The sequence below is a fragment of the Nerophis ophidion genome, linkage group LG03 (genome assembly GCF_033978795.1).
Source record: "Nerophis ophidion isolate RoL-2023_Sa linkage group LG03, RoL_Noph_v1.0, whole genome shotgun sequence".
Taxonomy (NCBI): Eukaryota; Metazoa; Chordata; class Actinopteri; order Syngnathiformes; family Syngnathidae; genus Nerophis; species Nerophis ophidion.
Window position 1 is genome coordinate 85,663,825 of NC_084613.1, and position 26,018 is coordinate 85,689,842.

Sequence of the window (26,018 nt, forward strand, 5' to 3'; positions counted from 1 at the left end):
ATTAGCCATTTTACATGGCGATTTCAACCCCTTCAAATTTGACAATGAAAAGTACAACTCAGATACGGGTTACAAACAAACGGCTGGTCTGTATTAAGTACAATACTTACAGTACAAACACCATGTAGGACTCGACGAGACATTCAACGTAATGGCAAAGACTACTTCCCGGCTACAACAACACACCTAGGACAAACAGCAATGAATGCATACTTGATACGTAATGCATAAGGATACTTAGAAGTGTAAGAATAGCAGCACATTTATTAGAAGCTCATTGTCAAATTGTACGTAAATGTTTCTTTGGATTGTATTATTAAACTAATTTACGTGTATTACCAAAATAAAACATAAGTACACACACAAGTTTTGTTGTAGATGATGCTACATAATACAGAATAAATCACATGGTGCATTAGTTGAGGAAAATGAGGAAATTACACTAACATCCTGTCATTTGATTTTGATATTATTAATTTGATAAGAACAATCTGTCAGTACTACCAATTCATGTAAATATATTCCGATACCTTGTTGCACATACGGTTGCAGTCCCAACACTGGCTCAAGTACTTGATGGGTAAACGGGCGTATTTGTAGCGGACTGCTTTAGCTAATGTTTACATTTTCCATGCCAACAAAGCAAGCATTTCACTTTTGAAAATGTTGTAGCTCAGTGATAATTCACATTGGATGTGCTACTTATTAGCATTAGCGATTTTACATGGCGATTTCAACACCTTCAAATTTGACAATGAAAAGTAAAACTCAGATACGGGTTACAAACAAACAGCTGGTCTGTATTAAGTACAATACTTACAGTACAAACACCATGTAGGACTCGACAAGACATTCAACGTAATGGCAAAGACTACTTCCCGGCTACAACACGCCTAGGACAAACTGAAATGAATGCATACTTGATACGTAATGCATAAGGATACTTAGAAGTGTAAGAATAGCAGCACATTTATTAGAAGCTCATTGTCAAATTGTACGTAAATGTTTCTTTGGATTGTATTATTAAACTAATTTGCATGTATTACCAAAATAAAACATAAGTACACACACAAGTTTTGTTGTAGATGATGCTACATAATACAGAATAAATCACATGGTGCATTAGTTGAGGAAAATGAGGAAATTACACTAACATCCTGTCATTTGATTTTGATATTATTAATTTGATAAGAACAATCTGTCAGTACTACCAATTCATGTAAATATATTCCGATACCTTGTTGCACATACGGTTGCAGTCCCAACACTGGCTCAAGTACTTGATGGGTAAACGGGCGTATTTGTAGCGGACTGCTTTAGCTAATGTTTACATTTTCCATGCCAACAAAGCAAGCATTTCACTTTTGAAAATGTTGTAGCTCAGTGATAATTCACATTGGATGTGCTACTTATTAGCATTAGCGATTTTACATGGCGATTTCAACCCCTTCAAATTTGACAATGAAAAGTACAACTCAGATACGGGTTACAAACAAACAGCTGGTCTGTATTAAGTACAATACTTACAGTACAAACACCATGTAGGACTCGACAAGACATTCAACGTAATGGCAAAGACTACTTCCCGGCTACAGTAACACACCTAGGACAAACTGAAATGAATGCATACTTGATACGTAATGCATAAGGATACTTAGAAGTGTAAAAATAGCAGCACATTTATTAGAAGCTCATTGTAAAATTGTACGTAAACGTTTCTTTGGATTGTATTATTAAACTAATTTACATGTATTACCCAAAAAAAACATAAGTACACACACAAGTTTTGTTGTAGATGATGCTACATAATACAGAATAAATCACATGGTGCATTAGTTGAGGAAAATGAGTAATTTACATTAACATCCTGTCATTTGATTTTGATATTATTAATTTGATGTTCTGATTTAGAATGCTAATGAGAGCATTTTAATTTTCCTTAGGGAACTCTCCCGAAGGAATCGATAAAGTACTATCTATCTAGTCAGGGGTCTCAAGGTTGACAAGTATGCTTATCTGGACTTTGTCGTGGTCTTCCTCATATGGTTTGCCCAGGAGAATCTGACAGGATATTCTTAGGCCAGCCCTGTTAGCAAGTTGCTGGTGAGATTTTTGAATGGGGCGGGGGTGTATAGGAAGCCGGCATCCGGTTATTTGTGTCCCGACGCGATAAGAGAAGTCCTTTCCTCCGTGGTCCACACACTTCCTTGGAGCCCATTGTGTGCTATAGACTTATTATTGGAAAGAGTATTAATAATAGGGCCCTTTGGCATGTCTGGGAGGGCAGGACGGGTCATGGAGGATTGGAGGGGGGGGTGTTACACAAAGGATCTGGGTTAGACGTGGACTGGGGACTCCCCCACTACTTTTCCAGCTGGACTGGGACTCTCATCACTGTCCGAGTGTCCCATGATGACATCATCGCAGCATCCTGTCTCGTACACAAGCATTCCCAGTACTCGCAGTAATGACAGGAGTTTTTACCACATCATTCTTTTGCACTGTGAAGCCATAAAGGCCGTCACATGACACCCCCCCTTTCTCTCGGAATAAAGCCCCTTGTTGAGTTGATGCTTTTGTGGTCCTAACGCAACAACCCTTTTGTGTGTCCTTCCTGTGCAGCTGAGAAAGTGTCATCGCTGGGCAAGGACTGGCACAAGTTGTGTCTCAAGTGCGACCGCTGCAACAAGCTTCTCAACGCCGGCGGACACGCAGAGGTCAGTATCACGCCGCCACGAGGTGGTCATCGTCGCCGCCATTAAACCACGGTAAAACTCAGGACAGTCAGCGCTACCGTTTTCAAATCATTCTAAAACCATGAGTGGTAAACACAGTTGGAAAAACGTCAGGTTTACTTATAAAGCACATTTGAAAACAACAGATCAAGCTGCTCCTAAGTGTGTTATGTTAGGTAAAATAACAAAGATAAACCATAAATTAATGTATAATATTATGGTGTTTTGTTTTTTTGTTACACCCTTAAAAGTGTTAATACTAGAGTTGCAAAGGGGTGGAAAGTAGAGCTGGGCGATATATCGATATAGAAAATGACTATATGGTGATTAGATTAGATAGTACTTTATTTATTCCGTCAGGAAAATTAAAATTTTCAGCACAATCCCATTCAAGGTCAGACAAACATTACAGGGAGACAGAACAGGATCGCTGACGGGTCTGCCGGCTTCCGGCGCCCCTTACAAAAAAGATGAAATACGGGGAAACAAAGAGGTGGGGGGGAAATGGGAGAAAAGAAAAAATAGAAGATTGAAATAAAATTAAAAAATCGGTCTTAGCCTGGGCCCTGGAGAGGGGGTGCAGACTGAGGCCAGAGGAAAAAAAACAACTCATAGCCATAGTACACATCCCTCTTACATGTGTGTAAGAGGGAAACATCAAACATCAAAGATCACAGAGGACATTAAAGACATTAAAGCAGCAGATACAAGCAGACACTTCTACATACAGCTATGAATAAAAAATAAAATAAACATATACACTGTGGTGGCCTCTAGATTACATAGTACTTTATTCCGTCAGGAGAGTTCCTTCAGGAAAATTAAAATTTTCAGCACAATCCCATTCAAGATCAGACAAACATTACAGGGAGACAGAACAGGATCGCCGACGGGTCTGCCGGCTACCAGCGCCCCTTACAAAAAAGATGAAATACGGGGAAACAAAGAGGTGGGGGGGAAAAGGGAGGAAAAAAAAATAGAAGATTAAAATAAAATAAAAAAATCGGTCTTTGCCTGGGCCCTGGAGAGGGGGTGCAGACTGAGGCCAAAGGAAAAAAACAACTCATAGCCATAGTACACATCCCTCTTACATATGTATAAGAGGGAAACATCAAACATCAAAGAACACAGAGGACATTAAAGACATTAAAGCAGCAGATACAAGCAGACACTTCTACATACAGCTATGAATAAAAAATAAAATAAACATATACACTGTGGTGGCCTCTAGATTACATAGTACTTTATTCTGTCAGGAGAGTTCCTTCAGGAAAATTAAAATTTTCAGCACAATCCCATTCAATATCAGACAAACATTACAGGGAGACAGAACAGGATCGCCGACGGGTCTGCCGGCTTCCAGCGCCCCTTACAAAAAAGATGAAATACGGGGAAACAAAGAGGTGGGGGGGAAAAGGGAGGAAAAAAAAAATAGAAGATTAAAATAAAATAAAAAAATCGGTCTTTGCCTGGGCCCTGGAGAGGGGGTGCAGACTGAGGCCAAAGGAAAAAAACAACTCATAGCCATAGTACACATCCCTCTTACATATGTATAAGAGGGAAACATCAAACATCAAAGAACACAGAGGACATTAAAGACATTAAAGCAGCAGATACAAGCAGACACTTCTACATACAGCTATGAATAAAAAATAAAATAAACATATACACTGTGGTGGCCTCTAGATTACATAGTACTTTATTCTGTCAGGAGAGTTCCTTCAGGAAAATTAAAATTTTCAGCACAATCCCATTCAATATCAGACAAACATTACAGGGAGACAGAACAGGATCGCCGACGGGTCTGCCGGCTTCCAGCGCCCCTTACAAAAAAGATGAAATACGGGGAAACAAAGAGGTGGGGGCGAAATGGGAGAGAAAAAAAATTGAAGATTAAAATAAAATTAAAAAATCGGTCTTAGCCTGGGCCCTGGAGAGGGGGTGCAGACTGAGGCCAAGGGAAAAAAACAACAACTCATAGCCATAGTACCCATGTAAGAGGGAAACATCAAAGAACACAGAGGACATTAAAGACATTAAAGCAGCAGATACAAGCAGACACTTCTACATACAGCTATGAATAAAAAATAAAATAAACATATACACTGTGGTGGCCTCTAGATTACATAGTTCTTTATTCCGTCAGGAGAGTTCCTTCAGGAAAATTACAATTTTCAGCACAATCCCATTCAAGATCAGACAAACATTACAGGGAGACAGAACAGGATCGCTGACGGGTCTGCCGGCTTCCAGCGCCCCTTACAAAAAAGATGAAATACGGGGAAACAAAGAGGTGGGGGGGAAATGGGAGAAAAGAAAAAATAGAAGATTAAAATAAAATAAAAAAATCGGTCTTAGCCTGGGCCCTGGAGAGGGGGTGCAGACTGAGGCCAAAGGAAAAAAACAACTCATAGCCATAGTACACATCCCTCTTACATGTGTGTAAGTGGGAAACATCAAACATCAAAGAACACAGAGGACATTAAAGACATTAAAGCAGCAGATACAAGCAGACACTTCTACATACAGCTATGAATAAAAAGTAAAAGAAACATATACACTGTAGTGGCCTCTGTGGTGTTCCACGCCATCGTCCGCTGGGGTGGAGGGAGCATGGCCAGAGACAGGAGCAGACCCAACAAAGCAACCAAGACAGCCGACTCCACTCTCGGCCAGTGTCCAGTCTGCATGGATGAGCGAGGATACGTCCAAGGTGACTGAGGTGTCCGACACCTGCTCACCGAGCCAAGACTAATGAAGGAAGAATTAATTCCCAAGAAAAACAGCAGGGGCGTCCATCGTCTGGCGGTGGTTTGGTTTCAAGTGGGAATATGTCAAACAGACAACCGTAATTTATCAAGTGTGGGGTAAAAGCATTGGTACAAGAAGTAGCATTACTGCTAATATGTAGCATCATTTGAAAAGTCACCCGCTAGAGAATGAAGAGTGCATACTCCGCATGTCAACATCTCCATTCGGTGATACACACCCACAAACTAATGCACAAAAGTGCACTTTATTAGTTTTAAACCAGTGGTTCTTAATCTGGGTTCGATCGAACTCTATGGTTTCAGTGAGTTTTGCCTCAGGGGTTCGGCAGAGGTCAAAACACACCCGACTCATCGTCACAATAAAAACTTCTCCCTATCGGCGTAACACGGATACGGCAAAAGCAGGTGTGTAATTTGTTGTGAGTTTATGCAGCCTAGTGTGAGTTTAGTGTCGTTTTGTTGTTTGAACAAGGTGATGTTCATGCACGGTTCATTTTGTGCACCAGTAAAAAAAACATGGTGACACTTTAGTATGGGGGACATTTTCACCATTACTTAGTTGCTTATTAACATGCAAATTAGTAACATATTGGCTCTTAACTAGTCATTATTAAGTACTTATTAATGCCTTATTCTGCATGGCCTCATTATAACGCTAACCCTCGAACCCTAACCAAATAACTCCAAATTAAGTCTTCGTTACTTAGAATGTTCTCCTAGTGTCCAAAAACCTCTAAATTAAGTCTTTGTTACTTAGAATATTTTCTCCATGCTAAAGTGTTACCAAAAACACATAACTTTGTCTTGAATTTGAAAATCAATCAATCAATCAATCAATGTTTATTTATATAGCCCCAAATCACAAATGTCTCAAAGGGCTGCACAAACCATTACGACTACAACATCCTCGGAAGAACCCACAAAAGGGCAAGGAAAACTCACACCCAGTGGGCAGGGAGAATTCACATCCAGTGGGACGCCAGTGACAATGCTGACTATGAGAAACCTTGGAGAGGACCTCAGATGTGGGCAACCCCCCCCCCTCTAGGGGACCGAAAGCAATGGATGTCGAGCGGGTCTAACATGATACTGTGAAAGTTCAATCCATAGTGGCTCCAACACAGCCGCGAGAGTTCTGTTCAAAGCGGATCCAAGACAGCAGCGAGAGTCCCGTCCACAGGAAACCATGCCAAGCGGAGGCGGATCAGCAGCGTAGAGATGTCCCCAACCGATACACAGCCGAGCGGTCCATCCTGGGTCCCGATGAGCGGTCCATCCTGGGTCTCGACTCTGGACAGCCAGTACTCCATCCATGGTCATCGGACCGGACCCCCTCCGCAAGGGAGGGGGGGACATAGGAGAAAAAAGAAAAGAAGCGGCAGATCAACTGGTCTAAAAAGGAGGTTTATTTAAAGGCTAGAGTATACAGATGAGTTTTAAGGCGAGACTTAAATGCTTCTACTGAGGTAGCATCTCGAACCGGCATAGCTCGGTTGGTAGAGCGGCCGTGCCAGCAACTTGAAGGTTGCAGGTTCGATTCCCGCTTCCGCCATCCTAGTCACTGCCGTTGTGTCCTTGGGCAAGACACTTTACCCACCTGCTCCCAGTGCCACCCACACTGGTTTAAATGTAACTTAGATATTGGGTTTCACTATGTAAAGCGCTTTGAGTCACTAGAGAAAAAGCGCTATATAAATATAATTCACTTCACTTCACTTACCGGGAGGGCATTCCAGAGTACTGGAGCCCGAATGGAAAACGCTCTATAGCCCGCAGACTTTTTTTGGGCTCAGGAATCACTAATAAGCCGGAGTCTTTTGAAGGCAGATTTCTTGCCGGGACATATGGTACAATACAATCGGCAAGATAGGATGGAGCTAGACCCTGTAGTATTTTATGTTAGTAGTAAAACCTTACAGTCACATCTTAAGTGCACAGGAAGCCAGTGCAGGTGAGCCAGTACAGGTATATATGTATGTATATATGTATATAAAGGTATATACAGTATAGGTATATATGTATGTATATATGTATATAAAGGTATATACAGTATAGGTATATATGTATGTATATATGTATATAAAGGTATATACAGTACAGGCGTAATGTGATCAAACTTTCTTGTTCTTGTCAAAAGTCTAGCAGCCGCATTTTGTACCAACTGTAATCTTTTAATGCTAGACATGGGGAGACCCGAAAATAATACGTTACAGTAGTCGAGACGAGACGTAACAAACGCATGGATAATGATCTCGGCGTCATTAGTGGACAAAATGGAGCGAATTTTAGCGATATTACGGAGATGAAAGAAGGCCGTTTTAGTAACGCTTTTAATGTGTGACTCAAAGGAGAGAGTTGGGTCGAAGATAATACCCAGACAACATTTTATTTTTCACTAGGAAGGGTTCAGTGAATGTGCATATGAAACTAACGGGGTTCGGTACCACCAACAAGGTTAAGAACCACTGTTTCAAACTATCTTAGTGGCGTTCTGTACAAAAAGTGCACTTTAATTTAGTGTTGTTTTGATATGTCATTTGAGTGACATCATGCACAAAAGTGCACTAATAGCTTGTTTTAAAATGTCTCTGACAATCTTGCACTTAATGTTTGGAAATGACATGAATGTTTGTGCCACTGCTTAATAACTCTTTAATAAACACACTTTTGGTCAATTGACTTAGTTGTGATTTCCCTCTCTGCATGAAAGTTTAAAATGAGCATATATTAATGCAGTATGAAGAATGTTTTAATGTAGACACATGGAATCATCATACTGCTGTGATTATATGTATCAAGTGTTCATTCAAGGCGAAGGCAAAATATTGAGAGATATATATATCGTGTATCGCGATATGGCCTACCAATATTGAGATATTAAAAAAAAGGCCTTATTGCCTAGCACAGGGGTGCCCACACTTTTTCTGCAGGCGAGCTACTTTTCAATTGACCAACTCGAGGGGATCTACGTCATTTATATATATCATTTATATTTATTTATTTATGAAAGAGACATTTTTGTAAACAAGTTAAATGTGTTTAATGATAATACAAGCATGTGTAACACATATAGATGTCTTTCTTTCACAAAGACAAGAATATAAGTTGGTGTATTACCTGATTCTGATGACTTGCATTGATTGGAATCAGACAGTAATGATGATAACGCCCACATTTTCAAATGGAGGAGAAAAAAAGTTGTCCTTTCTGTACAATACCACATGAAAGTGGTTGGTTTTTGGCATCTAATTCATCCAGCTTCCATACACTTTACAAGAAAAACATTGGCGGCAAATTCCGTAGCTTGCTTGATTGACATTCACGGCACCCGAGGGTCTTGTGAGATGACGCTGGCTGCTGCCAGTTCATTATTACGAAAAAATGACGGAGAGGAAGGCGAGAAACACTTTTTATTTCAACAGACTCTCGCGCCGTACCTTCCGTCAAAACTCTAAAGGCCGACTGCACATTTCCTATCTTCACAATAAAAGCCCTGCTTCATGCTGCTTGCGCTAACAAAATAAGAGTCTCGGAAAGCTGGCGCGCACAAGTGATGTGCACGCCAGCTTTCTGAGGGATCGCTTGTGCACGCCAGTTTTCCGAGACTCTGTATTTAGTTAGCGCAGGCAGCATGAAGCAGGGCTTTTATTGTGAAGATAGGAAATGTGCAGTCGGCCTTTAGAGTTTTGACGGAAGGTACGGCGCGAGAGTCTGTTGAAATAAAAAGTGTTTCTCGCCTTCCTCTCGGTCATATTTTCATAATAATGATCTTGCAGCAGCCAGCGTCATCTCACAAGACCCTCCGGTACCGTGAATGTCATTTAAGTGACGTCTTGGTGAAGATTGATGATCACTCATTTTTAGGTCTATTTTTTTTAAAAAAGCCTGGCTGGAGATCGACTGACACATCCCCCGCGGTCGACTGGTAGCTCGCCATCGACGTAATGGGCACCCCTGGCCTAGCCCTACCTGGTAGGATCAGCGGGATTCCGTCAGTGGCAAAAACATACTGTATCTATTGATGTTACTGTTGGAGGTATAGTTTCCCTCCTTTTGGCAGAATAAGAACACCTTAGAAATCACTAGCTTCAGCCTTGAAGAGATACACACGTAATAAGCTCACCCCTGTTTCGTTATCTATGCACTCTCACACACACTCATTATGTTCTCCAGTTTGAAGGCGTCATGAAGTACCTGCCTGGAGGGAGAGTGGAGGGCAATGTGCGCACATCAAGTTAAATTTCAGTTTCGATCCCTTCTAAAGGAGTTGCAAACTCGGTGGACAAAATCATGAGAGACGGGCAACCATTTTAGACATAGCTCCGACCTTTAGATAGCTTGGCTCTCTCTCACAGGGCTGGTAGTTGTATTGTTTGTCCTTACTCCTGTTTTGTAGAATAAATTGTTAAATTTGTATTGTAGTCACCTCTAATCATTAGAACTAAAGTCTGGGTGGACTCTCCCGTCCTAAAGGGGGGTCCTTATAATAAAAGACGAGTTCATAACACTGGGACATAAAAGCTTTGTTTTGGTTAGAATTTCAGCACCAAATGGCAAAGGTTGGGCCATGTTTTGGATAAGGTTACGTGACCTCAGCACTACAAGACATGCACCCGTTTTATGCCGAGCATCCGTAACCGTGACAACAATACATCTATCGCTCTCTGTTTATCACTTTGAGCATCTTCCCTCTCTTGTGATCTCCGCTTTAAAAGCTATTTCCCCCGACGGACCTTGAAAAGGAAGCTGCTGTTTAATCTCTGCATGATTACAGAACATCCTGTAGTTATTTTAATACTGACATTGATGGACGATGAGGGCAATCTCCATCGTCATAGAAACACATTCAGACCTTATCCATACATCTCTAAAGAGACTCCGCAATAGGGCTGAAATCTATCACGATAGAGGTGTTCTATATCGGTCGATATTGATGATTATTCATGTTTTTAGGACCAATGGAATATAAGGAGCAGGAGAAAAATATATTAAATGTAGAGATGTCCGATATCGGACTGCCGATATTATCAGCCGATAAATGCTTTGAAATGTAATGTCGGAAATTATCGGTATTTGTTTCAAAAAGTCAAATTTATGACTTTTTAAAACGCCGCTGTGTACACGAACGTAGGAAGAAGTACAGAGCGCCAATAAACCTTAAAGACATTGTCTTTTTAGCGTTACTAAAACGGCCTTCTTTCATCTCCGTAATATCGCTAAAATTTGCTCCATTTTGTCCACTAAAGACGCCGAGATCATTATCCATGCCTTTGTTACGTCTCGCCTCGATTACTGTAACGTATTATTTTCGGGTCTCCCCATGTCTAGCATTAAAAGATTACAGTTGATACAAAATGCGGCTGCTAGACTTTTGACAAGAACAAGAAAGTTTGATCACATTACGCCTGTACTGTATATACCTTTATATACATATATACATACATATATACCTATACTGTATATACCTTTATATACATATATACACACATATATACCTATACTGTATATACCTTTTATATACATATATACATACATATATACCTATACTGTATATACCTTTTATATACATATATACATACATATATACCTATACTGGCTCACCTGCACTGGCTTCCTGTGCACTTAAGATGTGACTTTAAGGTTTTACTACTTACGTATAAAATACTACACGGTCTAGCTCCATCCTATCTTGCCGATTGTATTGTACCATATGTCCCGGCAAGAAATCTGCGTTCAAAGGACTCCGGCTTATTAGTGATTCCCAAAGCCCAAAAAAAGTCTGTGGGCTATAGAGCGTTTTCATTTCGGGCTCCAGTACTCTGGAATGCCCTCCCGGTAACAGTTCGAGATGCCACCTCAGTAGAAGCATTTAAGTCTCACCTTAAAACTCATTTGTGTACTCTAGCCTTTAAATAGACTCCCTTTTTAGGCCAGTTGATCTGCCGTTTGTTTTATTCCCACTCTCCCTTGTGGAGGGGGTCCGGTCCGATCCGGTGGCCATGTACTGCTTGCCTGTGTATCGGCTGGGGACATCTCCGCGCTGCTGATCCGCCTCCGCTTGGGATGGTTTCCTGCTGGCTCCGCTGTGAACGGGACTCTCGCTGCTGTGTTGGATCCGCTTTGGACTGGACTCTCGCGACTGTGTTGGATCCAATATGGATTGAACTTTCACAGTATCATGTTAAACCCGCTCGACATCCATTGCTTTCCTCCTCTCCAAGGTTCTCATAGTCATCATTGTCACCGACGTACCACTGGGTGTGAGTTTTCCTTGCCCTTATGTGGGCCTACCGAGGATGTCGTAGGGGTTTGTGCAGCCCTTTGAGACACTAGTGATTTAGGGCTATATAAGTAAACATTGATTGATTGATTGATACTGTGCAATCTACTGATAAAAGTTTCAATCAGAGCTTCAATCAATCAATTGGTGTGAACATGTAAATGAAGAAAAAACAGGAAGTTACAGCTGTGCTTTAAAGGGTGAGCGCGGCGGCTAAGGTGGTGTCGTATTACCAGTCTTGGTCGTTACGAGCGCCTTGCATCATTTACAGACCACATTGGTCTGACTATGGTCCCTTTTGGGAAAAAAAACAAAAAACTGCCATACTGTCGAGGTGACTTTTCCTATTTTTTTTTTCACAAATTCTTAATTTTTACTTGGTCTTCTCAGTCCATGCAAAGAATCAACCACGTAACACAATAGCGCAACCAAAAAGATAGTTGATACCATTACCTGATTGTGTCAGTAATCACTTCCTGCGTTGCTCGTTTACCAGAGAGCAATTGCCTTCTTTAATGCAACCATAATTGCTTGGTAACTTCCACTTTCTTCCAGCGAAGAAGAAAAAAATAAATTATCTAACGTTTTATCAAACACATTTTTAATTATATCCATCCATTTTCTACCGCTTATTCCCTTTCGGGGTGGCGGGGGGCGCTGGCGCCTCTCTCAGCTACAATCGGGCGATTGCGATATACTAGGGGTGTAAAGGTACACAAAAATTTCGGTTCGGTACATAGTGGGAATTAAGTGAATTATATTTATATAGCGCTTTTCTCTAGTGACTCAAAGCGCTTTACATAGTGAAACCCAATATCTAAGTTACATTTAAACCAGTGTGGGTGGCACTGGGAGCAGGTGGGTAAAGTGTCTTGCCCAAGGACACAACGGCAGTGACGAGGATGGCGGAAGCGGGAATCGAACCTGCAACCCTGAAGTTAATGGCACGGCCACTCTACCAACCGAGCTATACCACCGCAAATACCTCGGTGCAGAGGTCACGGTTCGGTTCATTTTCGGTACAGTAAGAAAACAACAAAATATACATTTTTTGGTTATTTATTTACCAAATTTGCACAATTTTCCACCAAAAATATTTTTCTTAGTGGAATATTTGATGTGAAGTAATCGGAACCGTGGATAGGTCAATAATTCATAATAACATTGATTTTGATTCAATATTTTGTTTTGAGCAATGACAGTTTGAAAGAAAAGAAAAACAGCTTTGTTTTATTAGTCAACGTTGCAACTTTTTCTAAATTACATTTAGCTTTTCAGCTTTTTTATTTCACTTTTGTTTATTTTTTTTGTTTATTTGCCTTCCTTAATGCAACCATAATTGCTTGGTAACTTCCACTTTCTTCCAGCGAAGAAGAAAAAAATAAATGATCTAACGTTTTGTCAAACACATTTTTAATTATATCTATTGCGATATACTAGGGGTGTAATGGTACATAAAAAATTTTGGTTCGGTAGATACCTCGGTTCAGAGGTCACGGTTCGCTTCATTTTCGGTACAGTAAGAAAACAACAAAATATAAATGTTTTGGTTATTTATTTACCAAATTTGCAAAATTTTCCACCAAAAATATTTTTCTTAGTGGACAATTTGATGTGAAGTATTCGGAACCTTGGATAGGTCAATAATTCATAATAACATTGATTTTGATTCAATATTTTGTTTTGAGCAATGACAGTTTGAAAGAAAAAAAACAGCTTTGTTTTATTAGTCAACGTTGCAACTTTTTCTAAATTACATTTAGCCTTTAAGCTTTTTTATTTCACTTTTGTTTATTTTTTTTGTTTACTTGCCTTCCTTAATGCAACCATAATTGCTTGGTAACTTCCACTTTCTTCCAGCGAAGAAGAAGAAAAAAATTATCTAACGTTTTATCAAACACATTTTTAATTATATCTATTGCGATATACTAGGGGTGTAACGGTACACAAAAATTTCGGTTCGGTACATACCTCGGTGCAGAGGTCACGGTTCGGTTCATTTTCGGTACAGTAAGAAAACAACAAAATATATATTTTTTTGATTATTTATTTACCAAATTTGCAAAATCTTCCAAAAATATTTTTCTTAGTGGAATATTTGATGTGAAGTAATCGGAACCTTGGATAGGTCAATAATTCATAATAACATTGATTTTGATTCAATATTTTGTTTTGAGCAATGACAGTTTGAAAGAAAAGAAAAACAGCTTTGTTTTATTAGTCAACGTTGCAACTTTTTCTAAATTACGTTTAGCTTTTAAGCTTTTTTATTTCACTTTTGTTTATTTTTTTTGTTTATTTGCCTTCCTTAATGCAACCATAATTGCTTGGTAACTTCCACTTTCTTCCAGCGAAGAAGAAAAAAATAAATGATCTAACGTTTTATCAAACACATTTTTAATTATATCTATTGCGATATACTAGGGGTGTAATGGTACATAAAAAATTTCGGTTCGGTACATACCTCGGTGCAGAGGTCACGGTTCGGTTCATTTTCAGTACAGCAAGAAAACAACAAAATTTACCAAATTTGCAAAATTTTCCACCAAAAATATTTTTCTTAGTGGACTATTTGATGTGAAGTAATCGGAACCTTGGATTGGTCAATAATACATAATAACATTGATTTTGATTCAATATTTTGTTTTGAGCAATGACAGTTTGAAAGAAAAGAAAAACAGCTTTGTTTTATTAGTCAACGTTGCAACTTTTTCTAAATTACATTTAGCCTTTAAGCTTTTTTATTTCACTTTTGTTTATTTTAATAGTATTTTTAGAATTTGCCGTGGGCCTTTCAAACATTAGCCGTGGGCCGCAAATTGCTTCCGGGGCACACTTTTGACACCCCTGCTATAGATAATAAACACTAAAATCTGATCAATCTAGCAGAGCCTGGCGACGCATGCACGTTCATCATAACTCTCTCGCTCTCTGTCTCTGCCCCTCTCTCACGAATGCTGCTACTGCTCACACCTTCACAAATTATTTTGTTTTTAACCCCTTCTTAACCCTGAACGTACATTAAAAATACACGCAACCCTAACTCAAAATGCCGGACATTTGAGGCATTTAAGAAACCCCACCCGGACAGCCCCGCAAAAGAGGACATCTGGTGAAAAAAGGAGGTATGGTCAGTTTATCGTAGCCCGGTTACTCAATCAATCAATCAATCAATGTTTACTTATATAGCCCTAAATCACTAGTGTCTCAAAGGGCTGCACAAACCACCACGACATCCTCGGTAGGCCCACATAAGGGCAAGGAAAACTCACACCCAGTGGGACATCGGTGACAAAAATGACCCAGTGGGACGTCGGTGACAATAATGACTATGAGAACAACACGCCGGATTGTAGTCAGCTGGAGGCGTGTCTTAATGAAATTAAACAATGGATGTCCGCTAACTTTTTGCAACTCAACGCCAAAAAAACAGAAATGCTGATTATCGGTCCTGCTAGACACCGAACTCTATTTAATAATACAACTCTAACATTTGACAACCAAACAATTAAACAAGGCGACACGGTAAAGAATCTGGGTATTATCTTCGACCCAACTCTCTCCTTTGAGGCACACATTAAAAGCGTTACTAAAACGGCCTTCTTTCATCTCCGTAATATCGCTAAAATTCGCTCCATTCTGTCCACTAAAGACGCTGAGATCATTATCCATGCGTTTGTTACGTCTCGCCTCGACTACTGTAACGTATTATTTTCGGGTCTCCCCATGTCTAGCATTAAAAGATTACAGTTGGTACAAAATGCGGCTGCTAGACTTTTGACAAGAACAAGAAAGTTTGATCACATTACGCCTGTACTGGCTCACCTGCACTGGCTTCCTGTGCACTGCATTGTTTACACAACGTGCGGTACGCTACTTAATATGTCCCTGTGGAAACGTGTTCGGTACACCTCCGAACCGAACCGAAACCCCCGTACCGACACGGTTCAATACAAATCCACGTACCGTTACACCAATATGATATACAGTATAATGGTATCGTTTCATGGCCCAGCCCTATTTTGTAGGACTGGATGATGAAAGCTTCAAAGTGGTCCAGCTGCTTGAATACTTGAAACCCTCCTCAGGCCCTTACATTCCGCATAAAGGTCACGTCATCAAAAACAATCATCTGTTGAACCGGTTGTCCCATTAGGGGTGCGTTCAAGAGCTCCTGCAGTAGTCCACTTTCGGCTCTGTTGTGTGAGTCACCGTGTTGATAGAAAGTGGAGCGTCCGTCGGAGGAGAAGATTTATTTTTCACCCTGTGGGAAGCGAGTGGGCTGTGTTGTGATCTATATAGCCAGCGCCAGCAGACTCCCCCGACAAAGAAGCCTTGTGTGTGTGTGTGTGTGTGTGTGTGTGCGTGTGTCCTGAGAAAGTCATCAGGTTGTGAAATGGCCGTCCATAGTGTCTCTGGTCATATAAAAGACAAGAAAAGTGAAGAGTTGAACGTTGAAGTCTTGTATGAAGAATGGATTGTGGAAATACTCTAAGGCTGGGCGATATGGCCTTTTTTTAATATCAATCAATCAATCATCCATCCATCCATTTTCTACCGCTTATTCCCTTTCGGGGTCGCGGGGGGCGCTGGCGCCTATCTCAGCTACAATCGGGCGGAAGGCGAGGTACACCCTGGACAAGTCGCCACCTCATCACAGGGCCAACACAGATAGACAGACAACATTCACACACTAGGGACCATTTAGTGTTGCCAATCAACCTATCCCCAGGTGCATGTCTTTGGAAGTGGGAGGAAGCCGGAGTACCCGGAGGGAACCCACGCATTCACGGGGAGAACATGCAAACTCCACACAGAAAGATCCCGAGCCTGGATTTGAACCCAGGACTGCAGGACCTTCGTATTGTGAGGCAGACGCACTAACCCCTCTGCCACCGTGAAGCCCCATCAATCAATCAATGTTTATTTATATAGCCCTAAATCACAAATGTCTCAAAGGACTGTACAAACCATTACGACTACGACATCCTCGGAAGAACCCACAAAAGGGCAAGGAAATATCTCGATACTTTTAGGCCATATCGCGATACACGATATATCTCTCGATATTTTGCCTTAGCCTTGATCAACACTTGATACATATAATCACAGCAGTATGATGATTCTACAGTATAACTCCATTAAAACATTCTTCTTCATACTGCATTAATATATGCTCATTTTAAACTTTCCTGCAGAGGGAGAAACCACAACTAAGTCAATTGACCAAAAGTGTATTTATTAAACAGTTATTAAGCAGTGGCACAAACATTCATGTCATTTCCAAAACAGAAAGTGCAAGATTGTCAGAGACGTATTAAAACAAGCTGTAAGTGCAATTTTGTGCATAATGTCACTAAGATGACCTATCATAACAAGACTAAATTAAATCAATCAATCGTTTATTTATATAGCCTTAAATCCCTAGTGTTTCAAAGGGCTGCACAAACCACAACAACATCCTCGGTAGAGCCCACATAAGGGCAAGGAAAACTCACACCCAGTGGGACGTCAGTGACAGTGACAATGATGACTATGAGAAACCTTGGAGAGGACCACATATGTGGGCAACACCCCCCCCTCAGGGGACCGAAAGCAATGGATGTCGAGCGGGTCTAACATGATACTGTGAAAGTTCAATCCATAGTGGATCCAACCCAAAAGAAAATGGTCCACACTTATAGTGTATGGAATGACAGGGGTCCACTGTCATAGTGCAAGCTCCCAGTATTCAGCAGTTAATTAAGATTATTGGTCTTCTATTGGCACAAGTTCCTCTTTATAGACATTATTTTGTTGTACATGAAGTATTTCACTACTTTCCAGTCTAGCCTCGGATTTCCAATCAAGAATCTTTGACCGTCAGTTTTTGTACAGAAACCCACTACAATAGTTTAAAACAAGCAAAGTGCACTTTTGTGCATGATGTCACACAAGATATTTCAATAAGTGTCGTATAAAAATGAGCTGCATGATTGGAAATCAAATAGTGTTCGTCCTTGGCTATGTGGTAGGTTACTGCGGACGTTATCTCCTTCTGTTGTTGACTATTTTTTTCATACATTGTTGATCTGAAAATGTGGCAGCGAATGGAGATGTTGACATGCAGAGTTTCAAGCACTCTTCATTCTCTAGCGCAGGGGCGCTCACACTTTTTCTGCAGGCGAGCTACTTTTCAATTGACCAAGTCGAGGAGATTTACCTCATTCCTATTTATAATTTATATTTATTTATTCATGAAAGAGACATTTTTGTTAACAAGTTAATGGTGTTTAATGATAATACAAGCATGTTTAACACACATAGATTCCTTTCTTTCATGAAGACAAGAATATAAGTTGGTGTATTACCTGATTCTGATGACTTGCATTGATTGGAATTAGACAGTGGTGCTGATAACATCCGCATTTTCAAATGGAGGGAAAAAAAGTCCTCCTTTCTGTCCAATACCACATGAAAGTGGTTGGATTTGGCATCTCATTTGTCCAACTTGCATACTGGTTTTTAAACACTTTGTTATGAGAGTAGCATATGTGTGTGGCCCTTTAATGTCTGGCAGCAGGTGAGTGACGTCAGTGAGTGTGCGGGTGGGCAAGCAAGTGAGAAAGCGGTCGCTGAGGGCGGGGGAGAAATATCAATCAATCACTGTTTATTTATATAGCCCCATATCACAAATGTCTCAAAGGACTGCACAAATCATTACGACTACAACATCCTCGGAAGAACCCACAAAAGGGCAAGGAAAACTCACACCCAGTGGGCAGGGAGAATTCACATCCAGTGGGACGCCAGTGACAATGCTGGCTATGAGAAACCTTGGAGAGGACCTCAGATGTGGGCAACCCCCCCCCACCCCCTTTAGGGGATCGAAAGCAATGGATGTCGAGCGGGTCTAACATGATACTGTGAAAGTTCAATCCATAGTGGCTCCAACACAGCCGCGAGAGTTCAGTTCAAGCGGATCCAAGAAAGCAGCGAGAGTCCCGTCCACAGGAAACCATCTCAAGCGGAGGCGGATCAGCAGCGTAGAGATGTCCCCAACCGATACAGGCGAGCGGTCCATCCTGGGTCCCGACGAGCGGTCCATCCTGGGTCTCGACTCTGGACAGCCAGTACTTCATCCATGGTCATCGGACCGGACCCCCTCCACAAGGGAGGGGGGGACATAGGAGAAAAAAGAAAAGAAGCGGCAGATCAACTGGTCTAAAAAGGAGGTCTATTTATAGGCTAGAGTATACAGATGAGTTTTAAGGTGAGACTTAAATGCTTCTACTGAGGTAGCATCTCGAACTGTTACCGGGAGGGCATTCCAGAGTACTGGAGCCCGAACGGAAAACGCTCTATAGCCCGCAGACTTTTTTTGGGCTCTAGGAATCACTAATAAGCCGGAGTCCTTTGAACGCAGATTTCTTGCCGGGACATATGGTACAATACAATCGGCAAGATAGGCTGGAGCTAGACCGTGTAGTATTTTATACGTAAGTAGTAAAACCTTAAAGTCACATCTTAAGTGCACATCTTAAGTGCAAATACATTGGCATCAAACTCCGTAGCTTGCTAGATTTCTGAGACTCTTATTTTGTTAGCACAGGCAGGATGAAACAGGTCTTTTATGGTGAAGACAGGAACTGTGCTGTCGGTCTTTAGAGTTTTGACAGTAGGTACGGAGTCTCTAGAAATAAAATGTGTTTCTCTGCGTCCGCCCTGTTAGTGATTTTTTTCTTAAATATGAGCTCGCAGCAGCCAGCGTCATCTCACAAGATCCTCGGGTGCCGAGAATGTCAAACAACTGACGAAGGTGACGTCTTGGTATGATTGATGATTGCTCATTTTTATGTCTATTTTTTAATGCCTGGCTTGAGATCGACTGACACACCCTCCGAGATCGACCAGTCGATCGCGATCGACGTAATGCCCGCCCCTGCTCTAGCGGGTGACTTTTCAAATGATGCTACATATTAGCAGTAATGCTACTTTTTATAGCAACGCTTTTGCCCCACACTCGACAAATTACGGTTGTCTGTTCGACATATTCCGACTTAAAGCCAAACCACCGCCAGACGATGGACCGACCTCTTGCTATTTTTCTTGGGAATTAATTCTTCCTTCATTTGTAACCAGATTCGCACCTTATTTCTCTCACATTACCACTAGCACCACAGCTAATGTTACCCATGGCGCTACCTCTCTGCTCCGCGAGGGCGTACACGTATGTGACGTATGTAAGAAGGTGCGCTTGCTGTCTAGAGCCTGTAGTGTAATGCCAGCAGCTAAAAGTAACTGCGTGAGAATGTATACTCCAATATCACCATATAGTCATTTTCTATATCGCACAGAGACAAACACACGATATATCGAGTATATCGATATATCGCCCAGCCCTACAATACTCTAGTTAAAAGAAAAAAACATTTATTGAAATGTTCCACCTAACCATCAATAACAGAGGCGGCATAGCTCGGTTGGTAGAGCGGCCGTGCCAGCAACTTGAGGGTTCCAGGTTCGATCCCCGCTCCCGCCATCCTAGTCACTGCCGTCGTGTCCTTGGGCAAGACACTTTACCCACCTGCTCCCAGTGCCACCCACACTGGTTTAAATGTAACTTCGATATTGGGTTTCACTATGTAAAAGCACTTTGAGTCACTAGAGAAAAGCGCTATATAAATATAAATCACTTCACTCCTGTAAGTATGCATTCCAGGCCACTAGTTGGCGATGTCACCTGTAAAGAAACTGCCAGTGTAATGCACATTTAAATACTTATTTAATTAGGAATGTTTTCGATTTATAATCGACGTATTGTTTAAACCTTAGTGCAACACCTGGCTGTCACCAGCAGGGGAGCTGTTATTTCGAGATTTTCAAAAAGGAATAATACACAGTTTACCTTTTTTTTCAATCCAAAAGTAGTACTAAATGTTTTTAAAGTAAGCTCCAGCGCCCAGCTCAACCCCAAAAACGGGACAAGCGGTAGAAAATGGATGGACGGATGGATAATAGTAAATTTTTCCCTCAGTTTGTTTCAGTTTTGTCACATGCCCATCCCTAAAGGAAAAAATAAAACAATTTAAACTGATCGAGGCCAAACTGAGTGCCATACTTGGGTTCCACCAGCTGGGGCACTGTTGATTCCATCCATCCATTTCCTACCGCTTGTCCCTTTCGGGGTCGCGAAGGATACTGGAGCCTATCTCAGCTGCATTCGGGGAGAAGGCGGCGTACACCCTGGACAAGTCACCACCTCATCACAGGGCCAACACAGATAGACAACATTCACACACTAGGGACCATTTAGTGTTGCCAATCTCCATTCTTATAAAATACATAATTTTTCATCTAGTTTCCATTCTACCAATAGTATTAAATAATCCATCCATTTATTTTCTACCGCTTGTCCCTTTTGCGGTCACGAGGGGTGCTGGAGCCTATCTTAGCTGCATTTGGGGGGTTGGCGGGGTACACCTTGGACAAGTCGCCACCTCATCGTATTTAACAAATTTAAAGGAATGGATTAATGTACCGGTATCCTATTTTTGGTCATAGTTTCCATAATTGTGTTAAATGCCCATCCAAAAAAAATAAAAATAAAACCGTTTAAACTTATTGAGGCAAATCTGAGTGCCATACTTGGGTGCCACCAGCAGGGGCGCTGTTGATTTTATTCTTATACATAGTTTTCTACCTATTTTCCCTAATAAAAATGGATAAAAAATTATATTTAAGAAATGTATTAATTCATCGTATATTTGGTCATCATTTCCATAATTTTGTTCAATGAACATTCTGAAAGAAAAATGTAAACTATTTAAATTTATTGAAGCAAAACAGAGTGCCACACTCGGGTGCCACCAGCAGGGGCGCTGTTGATTCTATTCTTATAAAATACATCGTTTTCTACCTATTTTCCCTTCTGCAAATAGTATTAAATGCTATTTAAGACATATAAATGAATGTATTAATTTATCGCATGTTTGCTCATAGTGGCTTCACGTTGGCAGAGGGGTTAGTGCGTCTGCCTCACAATACGAAGTTCCTGCAGTCCTGGGTTCAAATCCAGGCTCGGGATCTTTCTGTGTGGAGTTTGCATGTTCTTCCCGTGAATGCGTGGGTTCCCTCCGGGTACTCCGGCTTCCTCCCACTTCCAAAGACATGCACCTGGGGATAGGCCCCTCCCACTTCCAAAGACATGCACCTGGGGATAGGTTGATTGGCAACACTAAATGGTCCCTAGTGTGTGAATGTTGTCTGTCTATCTGTGTTGGCCCTGCGATGAGGTGGCGACTTGTCCAGGGTGTACCCCGCCTTCCGCCCGATTGTAGCTGAGATAGGCGCCAGCGCCCCCCGCGACTCCGAAAGGGAATAAGCGGTAGAAAATGGATGGATGGATGGGTTTGCTCATAGTTTGCATAATTTTGTCACGGGGCGGCATAGCTCGGTTGGTAGAGTGGCCATGCCAGCAACTTGAGGGTTGCAGGTTCGATTCCCGCTTGTGCCATCCTAGTTACTGCCGTTGTGTCCTTGAGCAAGACACTTTACCCACCTGCTCCCGGTGCCACCCACACTGGTTTAAATGTAACTTAGATATTGGGTTTCACTATGTAAAGCGCTTTGAGTCACTTGAGAAAAAGCGCTATATAAATATAATTCACTTCACTTCACATGCTCATTTTTAAAAGATAAAAAGACCTACGATAAACATTTAAACCTATTAAGGCAGTGGTCCCCAACCACCGGGCCGTGGCTCGATTGGTACCGGGCCGCAGAAGAAATTTTTATTCATTTTTATTTAAAAAAGATAGAATGAAAATAAATATTTTATTTTTTATAAAATCAACATAAAAAACACAATATACACTTACAATTAGTGCACGGACCACAAAAACCTCCCTTTTTCATGACAAAGAGAAAAAAAAAAAGGATCCCTCCCCACCCGGGCCGCGGGACAAATTATTAAGCGTTGGGGACCACTGTATTAAGGCGAAATAAAGTGTCATACTTGGATGCCACCAGAAGGGGCGCTGTGTACTCAAGATGTTTTTTCTTGGGGAGAAAAACAGATGTTGTGGGGAAGAAACACATTCCTCATTATTATTTGTCATCCAAAACTATTATTAAAATACTATTTTGCTACAATTTTTTTTCCCATCTAAAAATATTACTAAATAATGAAAATGGATGAATGTTAATATTGTTTTACTCAGTTTCCAATATTTTGTCACATGCCTACCAGCAGGGGCGCTGTGTATTCACAATAGCTGCTTAACATAATGCTTTCCTCATTTAAAAAAAAAATATAAAACCATTATCAAAATAACATTTTTGTGTACATTCACCTGCTTTTCCCATAATTGAGTCACATGTCCATCCTATTTTTTCTTAGGCAACAGTAATTTATTCTAAAACCTTGTTTGGCCCCTAAATGCCAGGAGTGCTACTGTCCTCCTCATCTATGGTCATTTTGCTGTGGACCAGTGGCCATGCTCCCTGTGACCGCCACATTCCCAGCATGCAATGGGCCATCCATGATTCAAGTGGAAACACAAAGTAGTCACCTGGCGCCCCTGGAAGTGTGAATACGGTTGCTAGGATACAGCGGCCGTTGCTGTTATGTGTCGCGTAAAGCTGGGGCGATGACATCATCTGGCTGCCGAGTGTCCCCTTTTTTGGAAAGAGTCAGAAAGACGCTCACAGTTCAGTCGTAATCTACTAAAGTGACAGTTCTTAATGTGTCTGGGGGCCTGTACGTCTATTTTTAGGGACACTAATACAAAACTTCACAATAATGTCTGACTGAATGCTAAAAAGGTTATGACAGACCGCCTTAAAAAACATAATGGAATTGTACATTTTTCTATTAACGATAAAACATTGAATATTGACAAAGTATGAATGTCACACCCCCTTTCGATGGACATATTTTGCAATCAAACGCAACAAAAATGCAACAAACAGTGAAATATGAACGCGAAGGGTACAAAATAAACCCACCTACAATCTGACATATCTGATACATCACTAAGCTTCGGAATTTTGTTGTGAAAAGCTCCTTCCGCGTCTGCGGAAACGCTTCCCGCCCACACTGCTTGGTGCCTCGTCTGAGCTGCTGTGTTGTAGATTACCATAGTACCGTATTTTTCGGACTATAAATCTCAGTTTTTTTCATATACTCCGGAGCGACTTATGTGTAAAATTGTTAAAAGGGAACATTATCACAATTTCAAAAGGGTTAAAAACAATAAAAATCAGTTCCCAGTGGCTTGTTGTATTTTTTGATTTTTTTTTTTCTAAATTTTACCGGTCTCGGAATATCCCTAAATAAAGCTTATAAGTGCCTTATTTTCGGCTCTCTGCGAAGACACTGGCCATTTCCCTGTGACGTCACACAGTGCTGCCAATGTAAACAAACAATGGGAAAACCACAGCAAGATATAGCGACATTAGCTCGGATTCAAACTCGGATTTCAGCGATTCAACGGATTACGCATGTATTGAAAGAGATGGTTGGAGTATGAAAGTATTGAAGAAGAAACTGGAGCTATTGAGCGAATAGCTATTGACGCTATTCATAGCCATAGCATGGCCGAATAGCTGCGTTAGCATCGCCGGTAAAATGTGCGGACCAAACGATCAGGACTTTCGCATCTTTTGACACTGGAGCAACTTAAATCCGTCGATTGGTAAGTGTTTGTTTCGCATTAAATGTGGGTGGAAGGAAACGTAATATAGTTGCAAATGCATCTACAGGTTATCCATACATCTCTGTGCCATGTCTGCTTTAGCACCGCCGGTAAATAGCATGTTAGCATCGATTAGCGTAGCATGTTAGCATCGATTAGCTGGCAGTCAAAATCAACAAAACTCACCTTTGTGATTTTGTTGACTGTCGTTGCAAATGCATCTGCAGGTTATCCATACATCTCTGTGCCATGTCTGTCTTAGCACCGCCGGTACATAGCATGTTAGCGTCGATTAGCGTAGCATTTTAGCATCGATTAGCTGGCAGTCACGCCAGCACATAAGTCAACATCAACAAAACTCACCTTTGTGATTTTGTTGACTTTATGGTTGCAAATGCATCTGCAGGTTATCCATACATCTCTGTGCCATGTCTGCTTTAGCACTGCCGGTAAATAGCATGTTAGTATCGATTAGCGTAGCATGTTAGGATCGATTAGCTGGCAGTCAAAATCAACAAAACTCACCTTTGTGATTTAGTTGACTTAATGGTTGCAAATGCATCTACAGGTTATCCATACATCTCTGTGCCATGTCTGTCTTAGCATCGCCGGTAAAATGTGGAGACACTCTGGCACATTCAATGGGGTCTGGCGGCAGACACTTTGGCATCTCCGGGCCAGTGGTGCAACTTGAATCCCTCCCTGTTAGTGTTGTTACACCCTCCGACAACACACCATCGAGGCGTGATGTCTCCAAGGTTCCAAAAAATAGTAAAAATAACGGAAAATAACAGAGCGGTAATGTGTTGAAAATGAAAATGGCGGGTGTGTTACCTCGGCGACGTCACATTCTGACGTCATCGCCTCCAGCGCGATAAACAGAAAGGCGTTTAATTCGCCAAAATTCACCCATTTAGAGTTCGGAAATCGGTTAAAAAAATAGATGGTCTTTCTTTCTGCACCATCAAGGTATATATTGACGCTTACATAGGTCTGGTGATAATGTTCCCCTTTAATGCGTGAAACTGCCATCTCAACATGGAGGTGTAGCTCCTCTCTTCTGAATGCAAGTGCTCCTAAAGCAGGCTACTATTACCATTAGCATTGTTACATGGTGGGGGGAAAAATGACAACTGGGATGAATGTTATAATCAAAACAGCTGGCAATAGGCACATTATGTACAGTGTAAGCACTTTGTAGGGCACAACACATTCAGCTTCATGGAAAAAAGCTACTTCCTCTATGACAATACAACAACTGGGCAGCACATTTATCATAATCAGCTCAGTTTAAAGTAAAATGGTGCTATCAAACGATAAAACCGGTACTGGTATCGATTCCCAAGTCTATCGGTTAAAATGTGAACAGTACCCATCCCTGGGTGTAAACATAACTAAATATGAAAACTGCATTTCTTACACTCCTTGAGAAGAAGTTATTTATTAATCATGCATGTTTTTGTCCCCTGCAGCATGACGGAAGGCCTTACTGCCACAAGCCGTGCTACGCTGCCCTCTTTGGGCCAAAAGGTGCACTGCATGTCATGTTACACCC

The 26,018-nt window shown here is 41.2% G+C and overlaps 1 protein-coding gene across 1 annotated transcript in view; it reads left to right on the forward strand.

Moving 5' to 3' along the window:
* crip2 (cysteine-rich protein 2) overlaps positions 1-26,018 on the forward strand; it is a 77,501-nt gene that overhangs the window by 43,663 nt on the left and 7,820 nt on the right. Inside the window, exons 2-3 of the mRNA XM_061896255.1 lie at positions 2,623-2,717; positions 25,936-25,993. Coding sequence (XP_061752239.1) covers positions 2,623-2,717; positions 25,936-25,993 — 153 coding nt within the window. The remainder of the gene's footprint in view (positions 1-2,622; positions 2,718-25,935; positions 25,994-26,018) is intronic.